At 36.1% G+C, this 17,871-nt stretch overlaps 2 protein-coding genes across 3 annotated transcripts; both read right to left on the minus strand.

Moving 5' to 3' along the window:
- Positions 1-277: 277 nt before the first annotated feature.
- On the minus strand, positions 278-5,840 carry LOC132916091 (pro-resilin-like). Of its 2 annotated transcripts, none has more exons than XM_060975870.1 (4): positions 3,764-5,840; positions 2,148-3,257; positions 1,509-1,797; positions 278-1,344 (listed from the first exon to the last, which is right to left on the minus strand). In XM_060975870.1, the coding sequence occupies exons 1-4, from the start codon at positions 3,770-3,772 to the stop codon at positions 1,199-1,201; spliced, it is 1,554 nt and encodes a 517-aa protein (XP_060831853.1). In that variant the 5' UTR covers positions 3,773-5,840; the 3' UTR covers positions 278-1,198. The 2 variants fall into 2 exon arrangements, with proteins under 2 accessions (XP_060831853.1, XP_060831852.1); XM_060975869.1 differs by having other exon boundaries at positions 278-1,347.
- A 5,040-nt stretch (positions 5,841-10,880) lies between these two features.
- Positions 10,881-17,307, minus strand: LOC132916089 (endothelin-converting enzyme 1-like). The gene is made up of 18 exons (XM_060975866.1): positions 17,169-17,307; positions 16,879-17,033; positions 16,392-16,553; positions 16,132-16,215; positions 15,618-15,826; positions 14,247-15,524; positions 13,851-13,955; positions 13,623-13,764; positions 13,445-13,550; positions 13,285-13,375; positions 13,017-13,193; positions 12,741-12,835; positions 12,515-12,573; positions 12,355-12,406; positions 12,184-12,251; positions 11,978-12,114; positions 11,498-11,665; positions 10,881-11,152 (listed from the first exon to the last, which is right to left on the minus strand). The coding sequence occupies exons 1-18, from the start codon at positions 17,300-17,302 to the stop codon at positions 10,973-10,975; spliced, it is 3,402 nt and encodes a 1,133-aa protein (XP_060831849.1). The 5' UTR covers positions 17,303-17,307; the 3' UTR covers positions 10,881-10,972.
- Positions 17,308-17,871: the final 564 nt, after the last annotated feature.

Consider the following 17,871-nt stretch of genomic DNA (forward strand, 5'->3'; position numbering starts at 1 on the left):
CTGAAATTACAGGTATTTATCAAATATTCAGAGCACTCGTTGCTTTATTTACTTGTTCTTTTGTTTGCCATCATATGAAACCTAGGAATTTGATTTATAAATGCGAAAGAAGCAGATTATATGTACATAAGCACCTAATACGATAATTACATTACAAACAAGTGCTTCATTAATATAAAAATATGATTAATATTATTACTTCGCGTACACATTTCTTTTTAGATCATTTAGATGATTATACACAAACATATGTATGTATATATACATATAATATATATGTATACATATTAATACATATAATATATATGTATATATACATATGTATATTCATATAAATTGTAGTAGAATAACGTTTACATAGCGTGAAAGGTGTAAGTGAAAGACTGAACACTGAACACATTATGGCCTACCGCAATTTTTATTTATGCGGACGTTTGTTTCTACAGCTACATTTTAAACATCGTTAAAATATATATATATATATAGTATGATAAATAGTAATAAATACAATATCTTAACAAACGTTAAAAATTAGTATACATCTGGTGGTAGTTATAAAATCGTAGATAGATCATCAAATGTTAAGGAAATTATAGTTATTTCGAAGAAGACGAGTATTGCACACGTATAAAATCGCAAATGGTATATATAATGATAACCAATTCATTTACGAGTCTTATTATATATACTGAGAGAGAAATTGATTTAAAAAGTAATGACACTGCGTTTGCTAAGTTTATTAAACGATATTGTTAGTATTATTGCACGTGAATTCCGTTATAAATGAATATATCAAGAAGTTGTATGCGATTAACAGCTAACAATATCGTTCATTTCTAAGGATTGACTTTGAGGTCTTTATGTTTATCCTATGAATAGTTATTCCTTTTATACTAGGAAGGATACTACGTCTGAAACAAACGAAGCATTGCAATATGAAAACCTGCCTGTTTTCAACGTTAAACGAGTGATCATTCTTTTCATTCTATGATCGTTCAATTGTAAGTGTCCTAAAACGATTAAATATAGTAAAGATCGATATCAAAATTCGATCGTACTAAAATTATCATCGCTCACAATTACAGTTGCGTTCTTACTGTTCCAGACAGAAACTATCCCATGCGTTATGATAAACGTTGCCCTATGTATTCCCCTTTTGTAATACACGCGATATATATTACTACGCTTAGATGAACATTTAGTATTGATATCCTCCGTTAGCCGCTGCGTCGCCACCACTTCCGGATGGATATCCTCCATTGTTTCCACCGTTGCCACCGTTGCCACCGTTATTTCCGTTTCTGTAACCGCCATTGTCACCACCCGGTCTTCCCGATGGATAGCCTGCTAAGAATTCAAATATTACATATATTTACGATTAAAAATCGGATGAAATTAGATTGAAACGTAGTTTCAGCCAAGAACTTATGTAGATATATGTATGTTTCATTCACCATCGGTGAAGTCAGGCCCATCACCTGGCCTGCCTAATGAATAAACATTATTACCTCCGGCTCCATCCCCGTTAGGTCCGCCACTTGGGTATCCATTATCTCCACCATTGCCTCCTGGTCCACCAGAACCATATCCTTGGCCATTCGCTTCACCTTCGTATCTAATTTGAGGTTTAAATCCATCTTGATCAGCTTCGTACTCGACGATTTGTTTTCTGCCATCAGGAAGCAGAACATTGAACTCTCCCTGTGCGCGATCCCCGTCTCTGCTTTCCGTATGGCCATAATCAGCTCCGGACTGCTCGTCCTTGACTTCATAAGAGAATTCGTACTTTGCTGGTTCCTAAATTAGCATCGAGATATATAATAAAGATAGTTATAGGTCATAAACTATGAAAGGGTTAAGAATTCGTATTGACTCGTAGTAGGCAATAAAAATTAAACAAAATACTTGACGGTGAGAGAAATCAATTAAATTTCCATTCTTGCGTAGTTATATCGTTTACTATGAATTAAATGTATTAGTTTCAATAACATATATTTGATTCTAAAACTTATCGGTGCTCTTGTTTTCTATACCAGTAAATACCACTCGGATAATTTCATTTATTGCTCACAACGAACAATAAAAAATATATTGTAACGATCAGAAATAATTGGTCATGATAGATAATTATCACCAAACATACTTACGTTATTTTCATCTTCCCCGTAACCTCCGTTACCGCCACCATTTCCACCTGGTCCAGAAGGATAACCGCCGTTACCGCCGCCATTACCACCGGGACCTCCAGAAGGATAGCCATCATTGCCACCAGGACCTCCAGAAGGATATCCACCATTGCCACCCCCGTTACTACCCGGTCCTCCCGATGGATATCCACCATTGCCACCGTTATATCCTCCATTTCCGCCGCCGTTATTTCCATTTCTACCTGGTGGTCCATAAAGACCCGATGGTCTTCCTCCATTTCTCTCAGGCGTTCCGTAACTACTCGATGGCCGTCCTCCATTGCCACCGTTTCCACCGTTCCCGCCGTTTCCACCGTTTCTTCCAGGAGGTCCATAGAGACCCGATGGAGATCCACCTCCATTGCCACCACCAAAACCATTTCCGTTTTCAGGAGGACCGTAGCTGTTCGATGGAGCACCACCGAATCCGTTCTTGCCAGCTCCGTTGCTTCCACCACCGAAACCATTTCCTCCGCCAGGTGCTCCGTAACTGCTGGACGGTCTTCCGGCTCCTGAACCTCCGTTTCCACCGAGTCCATTGGATGGTGCACCATAAGAATTAGAAGGCTGGCCACTACCGAAACCATTTCCCCCACCAGGTGCTCCGTAGCTGCTGGATGGTCTTCCGGCACCTGAACCTCCGTTTCCACCGAGTCCATTGGACGGTGCACCATAAGAGCTGGAAGGTTGACCACCACCGAAACCATTTCCTCCACCAGGTGCTCCGTAGCTGCTGGATGGTCTTCCGGCACCTGAACCTCCGTTTCCACCGAGTCCATTGGATGGTGCTCCGTAAGAGCTAGAAGGTTGACCACCGCCGAAACCATTTCCTCTGCCATTGCCATTCCTTCCACCGTTCGAGCCAGGTACTCCGTAAGTATTTGATAATCCGTTACGACCGCTGTCGCCTCCTCCGATGCCGTTCTGCCCGTCGAAACCAGGCGGGCCGTAAGTATTCGATGGTCCTCCGCCACCTCCTCCGTTGCCACCGCCGCTTGGTGGCAAATATGAGTTCACCGGCGGCTCAGAGCGCACCAGGGTAAGGGCTATGACGAATACTGCTAATCCAATCTGTATGAATAAGGTTTTAACATTTGTATATGTTGTTCAAGTAGAGACAGTTGTTGCCTCTAGTCTGACACGGTGATAGGAATTACAGAATTAAGTTGGAAATCAAACATGAATTTTTAAAAACAGGAGTTTGCGTAGATCTTTCTATCTTATCGTGTTTCTTAGATTGCTGCTTTAAGTATCGGATCTTTAGTATTTCTAGAATCGCAACTCTACTAAACTCAACCAAACGATCTATCAAAGATATATCGGAAACATCATTGAATTCTTTCTGTCGATTAATACGATAATTCGCGAACAAAATTTTCCTATTGTCTCCGGAATTCTGCCACACAAATAGTAACTGCGAAGAATAGAATTCTCTCGCGTTAAGCAACTTGGTCGCAGAATAGCTCGGGACATTTTGACATACGAAACAATCCTTGCCGCGCGCTTCTTCCTGCTCGATGCTTATCAGTTGCAACAGATATAATTTTCTTGGTCTTTCTGGATTCAAGTTTTCTCACCTTAGACATGTTGAAGTCGGTGGGCCTTTCCTCCGGGCGGAACAATAAACTTGGCCACCGTTTTTCCCTCGTTTATCCTTGAGAAGGCGAGTCTCTGGATCACGCGAACTGCTTCACCAGATAGGCTTTCGTTTTCCGTCGGTTTTACCTTTTGGCTATGCTACACCTTCCACCGTTGGATGGTGTCGAGGGAATGACAAACTTTGGTTCTAATCCGCTTTATATATCCCGGGATTCATCCGTGTTTCTAGATCACGGTTTGGTGCAAGCGCTGTAGGATTTACAGCGAGGCACCGGTGTAACTGTGTCACGGTGGTGTTGAATCAGTCGGTGACGGTAGTGATGGTGAGTGAAGAAGAGTGGGACCGTAGCAACCACCTAGAGTACGGATTCGTTCCATATTTCACGGGTTACGAATCCTATATTGTAACGCAATGCGGCGCATCATTAACTTGGAGCATCGTTCTTCTCGTGCTCTCGCCTCTCTGTCGGGTGGCTAGAGCGGCAGAAACGAAGAAGGATGCAGGACTTCGTAAGGATACGGACCTTCTAAGGATGGCAACTTCGACCGCTCGTCTTCGTTAACCAAGGCTTGATTAATACTGCTCTCGTCTCATCGCATCGGAAACTTTCACGAAATTGTTCGATGTCTGATGCGATTCTTCCATCGAAGAACAAGTCAGGCGAATGAGACATTAAGCAATGTTAAGCGAATGTACTAATTACGGAGGTAACTATCTAATTAGAAGTCAGAACGTTGTTTAACGCGCTACGAAACGATGATTAATAGAACGCTTCTGGTCGCTGATTAATTAACCGGCAAATTCGAATCTTTTTCGAGCGTCGATGCGCGAACCAGGGTCCCGAGCTTGGGGTGCAACTCCGCGACACGTGATTTGCGCTTCGATTAAACGGGATGGAGCGCTCGAGCAATATACGCATTTGCAACATATCAGGTATATATAGTATACGGTAATATTATACCCAGACTAATGATATACTTAGTGTACTTTAATATACCTGCTATTATGATAATATTGTAAAATATTAATCGCAAAAAGGAGTAATTTAAAAAATACCCGAATATAGTGATTCTCACTGTCGTGAAATCGGTATTATTACTAATGTAAACTCTCGCGTAATTTCTCAATGCATAAAGCGGTTCTGTAACTTAACTAACTTACTTAACTCTTTTTTTGCTCCGAGAGTAAAATGAGAATTTAATTGATTACGAAATACGATGGGTCGAATATTTCATGAACGTTTTTGTTAAACATCTCTTGCTCTGAATGTACTGCCCGTGGTCATCCGTTTAATTTCGCAAGCGATAAGTAGCCTTCGATACCGAATGTCATGGGTTTGATGCAGACCAATTTTTATATGGCGTAATATACTTTCCTCGTACTTTCGATTTCGCAATCCTTTAATACGCGTTGCCATAACGTGGTCCATTAACGCCCGCGTACGCTTCACCGTTACTCTTTTTTTACCGTACTGTGCTGATGAGCGGATACTTAACGGAAGATCAGGTTTATTGCAAAGGTAAAATTAATCGTGACGAACGTAACAACAAAAGAATAATCTTAACATTGACAAATATGGTTGGCTAAAAGTTCAATCGCACGTCGTTTAAAGATTCGTTCTTCAAATTTCACTTGAGATCATTCTCAGATGCTAAATTACGTTCTTTGTCGATAAAACTAATTTTGGTCCTGACTTTGATGTTTCAGTCACAACGTGAAGTTAATACACGGTTACATCGATGTTCTACAAGCTTTTTCCTCGTGATGAACGGGTTTGTCGAGACCTTTACTATCTGACATTTTTCACGAAGGAATAGATTCGGGTTAGGTTCTTTACGTTTGACGAAAAAAAGCAAGAAACGTGTACCATCTATGTGCACGAGACGATACCGAAAGATTCTATAAAAAGTTAGATCGCGTAATTCATGTAGGGAGGACTTGAAAAGGAGAGATGGCAATTAAACCTATTATGTCTCATACAGTTAAGGCAACAACATGCTTTCTGCCAGCCAGACTTTCTCATACGTTTTTACGAAGCGCACGTCATTGAAACACGAAGGGTTTAAGAACATCGCTGCTTAAGATGCACATACGTGAATCCTGATCGACTGGAATTCATGCATCTTAACTATATCCTTTAGCATGTTGCTATGGACACACGGATGGAAGGGACGAAGATAATAAATCGATAGCGATCAAATTATACAAATCGCTTTTCATCGTTGCATAAACGTGAGCCCATTCAAACAGTATACTTACAAATTTATCATTTCCTCGGTATAAATTTTATCTTACATTTAACAGAAACGAAATTTGGAGAAATCGAAGATAGAAGTTCGTATCTCGTACAGACTAATTAAATACTTTTATCAAATATATCGATCTTTAAATATCAACGAACGTTATGTTAATCGTCAGAAACAGTTTAACGATTCGCTCTTGCGGCTCGGTCAATTCGATCAGGACGCATTAATACCGGCAGGTAATTAAACGCGACCGCTTCAATTATCCCGAAAAATGTCGCGTTGGTACATTAGTAGGGCACGCAGACACACGGATTCAACTGTCCAACGTGTACACACGCTCGTATCCTGGATGCAGAAAGTTTGTGCAATCAGTGAACTCGTGCTGAATACAGGTGGTGGCAACGTGGGATGTTGGTTAAGATAGGGATACATTATGCAAGATTGCGTCACAGGTTTATTGTATCAGCACCTCATCGTATACGAGTGAGATAGCGCGGCGGGTACCTAGGATTTTTACGATTGGAGATTTATGGTGTTCGCGAATCCTGAAATTCGTCTTAATCGGTCTAGAACAGTTTCGATTGTATCGCGCCGTGTCCGTTTTATTATACATCGGCCACGGTTTCGCCGCGGCGGCACGTTGCGAGACTCGAGGAATCTTCTTCGTGCATAAATCGCATCGCGCAACGCGGTGCCACGGACTGCTCAGATTTAATAAATGATCAGAGGCGAACTGTTCTATGCTTGATAAAGCGGACGCTACGCTGGCATTGATGTATCGCTCGAAATTTCCTTCGAGTTCGATAGGCAGGCTAAGTGGACTATGGAGGCGTCTATCTTCGCAGCGAAGTGGATCAATTTTTGAAGAGGATAGAAGAATATCGCAAACGCTTTGAGGAACAGCTCGGTATTCAATCGCCATCGAGTTAATCGTTATCGAGCCAATTCGACGGATATATTCGTCTTCCGTGTACAATGTCATAGATTGTATCTCACTAACGTCAAAAGGTAACTTGTTCCATCTTTATTAAGGACGTAAAAAATATCCGTATTGGCATGCACCATTTCTCCTTCTAATTTTATGTTAAACATCTTGTTGGAACGGTACGTATGTTCTCTGTTTGTTAAAACGAGCAAAGGATTGAAATACAAAAATTCCAGGATCGTAGAAGACTTAATATTATGGACACGTTGCACGTGGTAAAGAAAGAGAAAGAAGAAGATTAATGCTTATCGTGATCGAAGAAAAAAAAGGATAAACGAGCAAGGATAAATGAAGTCACGAACGGCTAAATTAACTCGAGGAACTTGCTTGATAGTTTTTCCGATGATTATCTCTGGACAGCGGCGCGTCAACGGGGAAACATAGCAAATTAGTTTCGGAGATAACTGTTACGTAAAGCGATTGCTCCGGCTTGCGTACGCGTGCAACTTTTGCACTTTTATGAAGCCCGATTGTTCTTTCGCGACCTTCTTGCGCGAACCTCAAACGTTTTATCCTTCGTGTTTATTAAATCACGTTCTAGCCTACGATTTTCTCCGCACACGCGATTTCTGTAATCGTGCCTATCTTTTGAACGGTTTATGATTTTCCTACTTTTAACCTCGCCGCGATGAATCTCCTCGCGAGAAGTATTTATTTCATCGCGTTTTCATCTTCTGACCGATCTCAAATTTTCACTTGTAATTTTCAATCTTCCTATCTACTCTGTACGTGGATAGAGTACAACGATTACACTGCAACGATTAATCGTTGAAAACAACTTGCCGTTGAAAAATTAAGACAAACGCGATAATTGGAAAATTTTAATTATTTCAGATGTTTGCGAATGAGAAACAGAGAAATTCGGAGAAAAGGTGGAAGATAAAAGCAGAAACGCGGAAGACTGAAGAAACGAAAAGAAACGAAGAACAAAGAGAGTAAAATAGCGAAACGATAGAAATAAAAGAAGAGGAGAGTGTGCAATGTGTGAAGATGAGAAGAGACAGGTATGAAAGTAGTTTAACAAGAACACGAATGTTTTTCATGTTGCCACGTAGAACGCGGTACTTCTCTTTCGTCCTTGAAAGGCGTACTTTGCTTATGGCGATTCAATAAAAGATCGATAATCTTACGTTGTAGTCGAAACAGTACTCGAAGATTCATTTTTAAGGAACCTGAAGCTATTAAAATTGCGAAATAGAAGAAAACACACAAAAATTTAAAAGAGGGGAAGAAATGATTAAAACGTGAAAGAATAGAAAAGTAGATGGATTTAAATTCCTTCGAGGGAAATTAACCGTGGTTAAAGCATGCTTAATAAATGCATACGAGAGAGAGAGAGAGAGAGAGAGAGAGAGAGAGAGAGAGAGAGAGTCAAGGAATAAAAGAGAGAGTGAAAACAGATAGAATTTAACCTAGCCAGTAGGGACAATAGAGACGGAAAAGCAGTCAGATATAGAAAGTATATCGTACAAATCTCGATACACATATGGTGAATACTAAGAATTGATGATACAGATTATACAAATGAAACAAAAAAATGAGCTTCGTAGAGTAATAAATTCAATTTTGTACCGCTGTCAGTCTCCTATTGACAGGAAGGATAAACGTTATGAAACGAAGTATGAACAACTAGTAATTTGGTTGTCAATCTTCTTGTATCGTAGCAGCCTAATCTTTCACCATTTCCATTGAATTTTTATTTTAACATCCTAACGAAGCTTCCAATAACTTCCGCTTGTACAATAACATTCATTATCTATTTTATTTGTTTCTACATCATACAGAGTACTGATAAATTTGCGCTGGAAAAGATTGGGGCATTGCATGTATTTCAATGTAACATGTAACATTACTTAAGGGACATTAACGCGTATTAAAAATATTTCTTGTAGGATACGCAGACGCGAATAAAATTATTGCCGATCTTTTCCTGCTATTGCTATTCTGCCGTTTTAGTCAAAAGATTGGGACACCTTATACATGCATATTTCGATGTACTTGTAGCTCGTAACACGGACGATTCGTGTCGTTCTCAAATAATTCAACCCCTGTTCACGTTATTTATGCAACCTCGTCGGTTACTTATGCAACAAGTAGAAAAAGAATTCATCTCGACATGACCACGACTATTAAAAGACCCGACCGCACGTTTGCAAATTTAGCAATTCAAAACACGTTATCAGGATATCACGATCGATCGAGCGAAAGTGATAATTTATCAGTGGATGTGCACGTTATAATGGGATGCATCCGCTCTAAACTGTGGCCATTTATTCCGATGAATCAGAGCGTGCTTTCTCTGGCTGAAGCAAATGCGATATATACCCATTCGATGCACCGGTATAATCGAGGAGTTTCACCACTTCTATTTGATCTGTGAAAGTATTGGAGGCCTGTGTCTGAAGATGAGCGCTCGTGCTACAGTTAGGTAATGTTCTTTTGCCTGATCTAATTTACTGTCCCTACATCGATCTACAACTGTCTCACCGAATTGCAACACTTGCGCTGTTAACGACGCAATGCGGTTAGGCGCTTACACTTTTGATATAACGCGAATGACTTATTACCGGTTAACGCATCGTTATGCACCAACGGCCCTTGCGCTCTTCGCGATAACAATTTCGGTTCCTTTTTCCATAGTCTTTTATCTTTATCGAACGAGCAACATTTTTCGCGTGTTTGTTAGTATTTCAAAATAATTATTATTGTTCTTCTTTTTTTGTTGCAAAGTTGCAAGTTGTTGCAAAGTTGATCACGCTTTAATTGCGAATTCTTATTCAATAATAAAATATTTGGATGAATACCGTACATTGCATACTGATTAGGTATTAAAGATAATTGAGAAAAAACAGCTTGAATTCGTTTCAACGAAGGATCGACACGAAATTTTAAATCTTAGCTGAAACCTTCAACTTTTCCCGTTTCGTTTATGGGATATAATATCAATAGTTTCGTTATTGTTTGTTATAGCCTTTATAAAATTTACTCAAAAGATATGGACGAGAAGTTTAACGCTCTAGAAGTCTGTAAAAGTTATTTGAAAAAATTTATTCGCGAAAAAGAAGACGAAAGGACAAAGATCTCTTTATGAATCTCTCTTTGTTTGTTTCATTGATGATCGTTGTACATAAAAAATAACTCAATATTCCTTTCATATATATTATACTAAACGAAGTAACGTTTCCAATGCAAAGGTTAATCTCTACAATCTTGCATTGAGCAACAGCTTGAACGAGGATTCTTATACTTCAAATTACGTTAACCGTCGCTAACGTGTATAAATCAGATATTATAGTTAATTTTGTCTGCGTGATCGTTCGCAGTCATTGCATTTCGCTTCTCGTAAAGCGCGCAACGTCGAAGGCTACCTTGATGCCTTAATGTAACATCTCTGTTCTTTCGTGTAATATGGAGTTCAAGGCGATATACGATAAAAAGTAATTGAGTTTTATAGAAAGGCGATGGTGCAAAAAAAAAAAAGAAAAAAAAAACGCTAAGGTTAAATTCAATAGATGGACTGAAAAGTCTGTCATCGAGAGAGGACTGATTTACTAATATGGTGAATGATAAAAAAGAATTATAGTCTAGGGTGTATCTTGTGTTCCATTGATGTGAAAACATAGTAGATGTTTATTACGAGTATGTTATAAGTATATTTATAAACTAATATTAATCTGAATTTAATATAATTAGAATTACCGTATGAATTTTCGAAATATATAAATTACTAGCTTTTTCCTTTTTTTTATTTTAATATATTTAGGTCGCATAATTCATAATATCCATTGAAAAGAATTTAAGTAAGATAATTACAAGGATTATTCAGAAGTAGGTAATTGTGAATTAAACTTATAGTTTTAAAGTAAGTTGCAAATCGTAAGCTATATTTCATTAAAAAACAATTACATTATAAAAACTGTAAGTGAAAATCTATCAAAGTTTCGGAAATTTTTAATTATTCCCATATGTTGCATTTGTTCTCGGGATTCATAGGACTACCTACTGGACAGTTGAAAGCTTTGGCGAAATCTTCTGAATTTGACACCGGACCAATAACTCTTAAACGTGCCGTACTATGCACGTCGTATTTGCCCTGGGATATTAATTCTTCTTTGTCTGCTGTTTCGCACCATAACTGTAAGTAAAATTTTTAATGTTTAAGTTACGCAATGGCACAAATTTTACTATGTCTGTTTAAATATCGCATTCATATCTAATAATTTTGAAAATAAATTGAAAAATATTATCAAAAGAGGAAGAGAAATAATCTTATTTTTCCTAAAAGATAATATGTCATGTGCAATGTAAGAATATATCACATTCCAAAACAGTTATTTATTCATTTTTACTAGAAATTTTAAACGTAAAAAGGCAATCCTTACTGAATTTATGTAGAAGGCTGCGTATATTTAAATTTCTTCAATTAATTCTAAATTTGAAGAATTGATATCTTAATCGAATAAGTGTCACAAAAACTTACGTTTGCAAATGACAAGAAGAAAAGTTGATCGTTGCTAAATTGTTCTAGTCCTGGTAGAGCAGGATCCGCGTTTATACATTCTCGTTCCCTTCGTTTATAAGCACCGAATACAGCGTGCAGACCCATCGAATCCGCAATATTTTCACCTGCGGTTTTGTTACCATAATTCTGAAAATATTTAGAATAATTAACATTTGCCATAGACTAAGTTGTATTCTTTAGCTCGGATAATAATTCGTTCTATCTTAAATTACAGGGTATAGATGAACTTTAAATTAGGGCGATTTTATTTCATTATCTTAAATCATTTAACGGAATAAATTAGATGTTTACGAATTTAAAAAGTTAATTGTTTACTTTCTTTTCTGTTTGAAGTAATATCGAGTTAAAATAAAATAAAAATGTTTATATAAAATCCTTAAATTCCTGTATAAAAATAAGTTACGATATATCTGTAAAGTTAGAATTAACGTCAAGAACCTCGATCGTGTAATTTTCTCCTTTGATGATACTATAACCATCGTATTGGTTCACGAAACATATTGCTCTCTTATCGTAAGCGTCTGCCATTGCAGTTAGCCATTCCACTTGATTTCCTTCTTCGTCATAAAGATGACCTAATTTCAATTGATTCATTAAGTCTCGTTCGTTATTTGTCAAGTTGTAATATTCTCATAATAATTCACCTTCATCATCGAATCCGTGATTTACTTCATGACCCATGACGAGACCAATGATACCGAAATTCACATACCTGAAGAATCAATTTTACATTCGATAATAATAATAATTATATTTATATTTAAATATCTTCAATACGGCATATGTATGTAAATACTAAAAAATTCGTTATTTACCAAGGTCGATTTTGAGCAAACAGTGGATTTTGCAAATCTGCCGCTGTGATCGCTGTATTGAAAGAATATAGTCTATTATACCATTCTTCATATTTGATTAAAAAAAATATAATTAATCGTATCGATTCTATATTTGTAAAATATGTTTTGAAATACGTACATATAGAATTATCGTTTGGTATGAAGAAAGCATTCAATTCCAAGGGATCCATCTCGTAACTACAAAGTTATACAGGTATATATATATATACACATAAATATACACGTAGATGTATACATGTGGATATATACCTTGTATATCATATATAAATGTGTATGACATCGATTAACATAAATACGACATTTAAGTTACTTTTTAAGTTAGTTATTTTAAAATGAAACCTTACTTATTTCTATCATCTACCATTTGTCGTAAGTCTTTCCATCTAGAGTATCTCACATAGTTGAGCAAGTTCTCGTAGAATGAAGTACCGACTGTAAACTTTAAAAACACGAAACACGATTCATTACCATGAAATATATATACAGGTTACCTTAACGAATATTAAATTTCTAATAGATTTAATTTAAAGTTACGATTAACGTAATAATTGATTTCAAGACTATAAATGCTTTTACATGCTTGAGTTACTATCATTGATTATTATTGAAAATAAAATTACCCCTCGGAAGTAGCGTTTTACGAGTGTAGAGTTTTGGAGCCAATATGGATAACCAACCCAGTTCTTCATGTGCACTAATTTGTCCAAAACAAAATGTTTAGTGTCATCGTCCATCCATTTCGACTCTTCGATCCGATATTCGATTTCCTTTTGTATGTCATCGATCATGTCTTTGGCCTTTGGATATTCAAGGGATGTTAATGAATATCAAACGTTGAAAATATTTTTTATCTTGTAAGGTAGGAAGGTGCATAATTAAAATTATTACCATTTTTGCTACGTCTTCTGGCAGATATCGTTTAATGTATTCGTATCCTGCTAATTTACCCAGTGGCGCAATTTCCATGCAGAACTCCTTTCTATGGAAATGAAAATTAAAGTAACGTGTAATTTTAACAATTTTCAACGGATCGTATTATTATACGAACCTCGCGGCATGTAACCAGTCTCCGATCCATTGTATATACAATTCTGTTAGTTCCGATGGTCCAGCTACCATTATCCTACTAATGAAGAGCCAATGAATATAGTTAACTGCAACAAACGAAAGAATTTAATATTTTAATTCGATTAGAATGGAAATATCTTTAATATCGATCAATTTACCAAGTACTCTTTCTGGAGTTTTTGCGAGCAAGGTATGAAGTCCTTCCATATATTTGGGATACGGTATAAAAACTTCTACGTCGTTATCAAGCTCCAATCCAGCCTCGGAAAATATTTTTTGTATTTTTCTCGCCCAATTTATCTAGATGTTCGTAAATTATATAAATTTTCATTTCAATATCCGCGAATCTTATTTAAGTAGAATATAAAATAAATAAAATTGTTTACTCTGTTAGTGTGCGAAATAGGACCTAAATCTTTGTAGTATTCTTGTAATTCTTTAAGCGTTATATTCTCGATGTAACTATCGTCATCCTGAATGGAATGTATGAGCTGAAATAAATAAATATCGTTATTAACAAATATTTATATTGTATTCATGCAATTTCATATCTTCCTGAACATAGTTAAAAGATTAAAATCTATGTAAATAATTTTCTTTATTTATTAAATATTACGAGTACTATGCTTGAAATATTTTATATATTTATAGATACATGTATTTTTGCACATTATACGTCGTATCCTATGGATTTTTGTATCTTAGAATTTCCCATATTTGCATAAAATCCGCAGTCTAGTTGCGAACTAACGTAGAATACGTAAAAACAATAGATTACTTACTTCTGTCAAATCGATGATAAATTTTTCGAGATCTTCGACATCTTTCACCATTTGTTCCTCCGGTATTTCAATTCCTCTTTCCTTAGAAAGTATTAAAGATACATTTAATATATAATCTCGATATATTTGTCTTTGCTTTTCAATTTCTTCTTCGTCATACTCGTAATTATTATCATAGTCATCATTGTCGTCATCTTCGTCATCCTCGTCGTTATCTTCGTCATCCTCGTCGTTATCTTCGTCATCCTCGTCGTTATCTTCGTCATTCTCGTCGTTATCTTCGTCGGAATCTTCGTAACTTTCATCGTTATAATCGTCGTCATCGTAGTTCTCTTCCTCGTTATCGTCTTCGTTAGGTTTGGCACTATATTCGTTATATTCATCGTTGTAATTATTATCGTCATCGTTGGTATCGATACTGTTATACGTATCTTCAGTATAGTCGAATATTTGCCTAGGTTTCAAAACCTTCATCTTGTTTGCAACGTGATGCGCCGTGGCGCCTGTAATTTTCTGGTGCTTATGATTTTCACCGGCATGAACCTTTGCTTTCGTTCCAGTCCTCTGCAATTTCTTCTTCATCTTCTCTTCGTAGGTATGTTTTCCCAATGCTTTGTTCTTATTATGCATCCTTCTGCCATGCCCTAAGTGCTTGGTAATCTTCCTTCTGTGTATTTTCCTTTTGCGTAATACTTCCCCTTTTTTATTGTTCTCTTTCACCTTCTTCTTCTTGTTATTATGTTTATTGCGACTCAAGTGGTGTCGTAAATTTTTCCTTATCGTTTTATCTTTCATACTATGTTTCTTTGTGATCGACTTATTGCGTGACAAACGTCCATTATTGTTGACCTTATTGTTGATATTATATTTATTAGCCTTTAGTTTACGCAATAGTCTATGAAGAGGTTTCTCGCTTACAGTATTCCTTTTAATTCTTTTCGTCCTTTTCTTTTTACCAATAATATTATGCATAACTTTTTTCTTATTATGCCCCTTCCTAGCGTGACCTAATTTTCTCCGGTGTTTTCTAGCAATCATTTTCTTCTTCCCCGTCTCTCCTTCATCTTCTTCTACAGTATTCCAATCGTCCTCATATTCATTCTCTTCTTCATCTTCTTCCTCGTTCTGTTCATGCTGCTTTTGTTCTGCTTTTTCCCTGCTTCCTTTTTCCTGGCTACCTTCTCCGCTTTCGTTATTTTCATCGCTGCTGTCTAAATTCAATATTTTCTCGCCTGTAATAAGCTCATATGCACCCTCCGGTAAATGAGGAAACATAATCTGAAATATCAAAAAATAATATTTATCATAACGAATATATAAATGTTTGTCCTCAATCGTAGTAGAATAGATTTTTATGAATTGTGATCGTACAATTATCGTATTGTTGTCTTCAGATGATAGTGGGACGTAATGTAAATCGTGAAATGCGTTAAATCCTAATAAACGAGCAAATTGGTCATCGACTATTTGCCAGTTGTATATATCGTCATCCCACTCCCCCTCTTCCATGATAAGTGGCCATCCTCCGTGTCTCCATAGGGTTGACAATAGTGGTTCCACTCCTCTTTTTTCTATGGCATCTGTAAAACATTTATTATTGTTATTATTATTAATTTACATATGATTTATCCCTGTTTATATAATCTTTATATATAATTATACCGATTATTATTTCATTTTTCTATTATATTTTATTTTTTGGTCCAACGGCCTTGAAGAAAGAAGTTGGTTACTTTAGCTTATAGAAAGATAATATATCAATTTATAATTAAATTTTATAATAAAATTTATTGATTCAATACGTTATAATGATTTATAAATAGATTATATCGATCGTTACTACTATGTTTCTCTTTAAATACATAATGAGACGCTGAAAATGTACCTGTGTCCATACAGCTGTGATACCACTTCTTAGAAAGTTTCACCGCGTAAAGATCGTCAGGTTGTGGCTCAACGGTAATTATATCTGAGAAAACGATAAAACATTAAAGTATAGTGTTGTTTTTATAAATTTTTATTTCGCTGTGAAGTTACTATAATGTGATAATTTAGTGTAATGCTAATACTCTAGGCATAAAGCGAAAGCTACTATCGGTAAAATAAATCAATATTTAAGCGCATGTATAACATGGACGCACTAACTTTCACTCTGTTGCTTGATTTTCTCGGCTACCATATCCCATAAGCTCCAGGAGGTCTTATTTTCAGGCCGAGGATTGATTTTCGACCAGTTGCCACAAGCATACTCATAAAAATCGTCACATGGGTCTACGGACACGTCCATACTGCCCTTGATCAGTTGTGCTGTGTCGCGAAGGCAAACAATTTGGCAATTAATCGTTTTCAAACTTACAAGCGATATATAAATTATTATTCGCCTCACATAAAATAGAAATTAGAAGATAATAAGCATAAAATTACGAAATTTTATTTTATGATCGACGATTGAAAAAATGATCGGTTATTGTATTGATTAAAGAGGCAATCAAACCAAGATTGCAGAGAACTAAAAATTTCTTTTGTTCCTGCGTTATATGATAACAATATATTTTAATAGAAATTTTATAAAGGCTACGTTTCATTTTCAAACTGAAAACAAAATTTTATTTCCCATATATCCATTACTTACCAATCAGCTTGCATTCTTCGGTCTTACATACTTCACGTTCATCTTTCTTCGCTTCAACAGCAGCCTTAGATTCAAACAAACGTTGTAAACTGCGAGGATATTTCAACAGATCATCGAGTTTTAAACCGGCGTTTATAACGACGCACAGGGACGCTCTGGAAGCATTTGCAAAATTAATATAATAAATTACTATACTATTAAATTGAACTAATTATTAAATTATTATAGATATAAATGATTATAGTCAAAGTTACTTAATCAAAGAATTTTCAATGTAAATTCTTACTTACAATATCAGTAGCAGACGTAACATTTTAACGATGTGATGGAAGCCAAACTTGAAAGTTAGGCTTTCGACGTGACATCCAGCCTTCCTCTTTTTACAATACGCGAGAAAAACGGCTGTCATGAATTTTATACTCATACTAATGTGATAAAAAATTGTGTTGTGATAAAATATTTTTTGATAAATATTGCAACAATTATGTAAATCTGCATCCTCTGCCCTTGCGATTTTGCAGATAAAATATCTTAATACAACATCCAGGAACTTCATTCATCCTGATGTTCTATTCATTTCCTTTCGGTATGAACGATATAATTATTAACTAGAGTCCTTGACGCTTTGATAATTTCAATTAAATGCATTTCATATAAGTAAGTGTATGTAGAAATCTTTTCACTTAAAATATATGAAATCTGTAACAACAGAAATTATTATTTATTTATGTTGATCTTACACGCTTAATTTGCATGTTTTTTTTCATTTACGTAAATTTCAGTGTTTGTTATTCCTGAGATATACATACATGCGTTATCGTTTGAATAGAAAATTGATTGGTTTTTACAGCAAAAATATGAATGTAAGATGAACGTAAATGAAATTTTCACCTTTGCACAATAAGGAAGAAGGTACTTATGAAAAAGGAAGAAAATATTTATAAATCTTAAAATGTCTCGATTATAAAATGTTTTATTTGTCAATGAGCTTTC

The sequence above is a fragment of the Bombus pascuorum genome, chromosome 1 (assembly GCF_905332965.1).
Source record: "Bombus pascuorum chromosome 1, iyBomPasc1.1, whole genome shotgun sequence".
NCBI classification, from domain to species: domain Eukaryota; kingdom Metazoa; phylum Arthropoda; class Insecta; order Hymenoptera; family Apidae; genus Bombus; species Bombus pascuorum.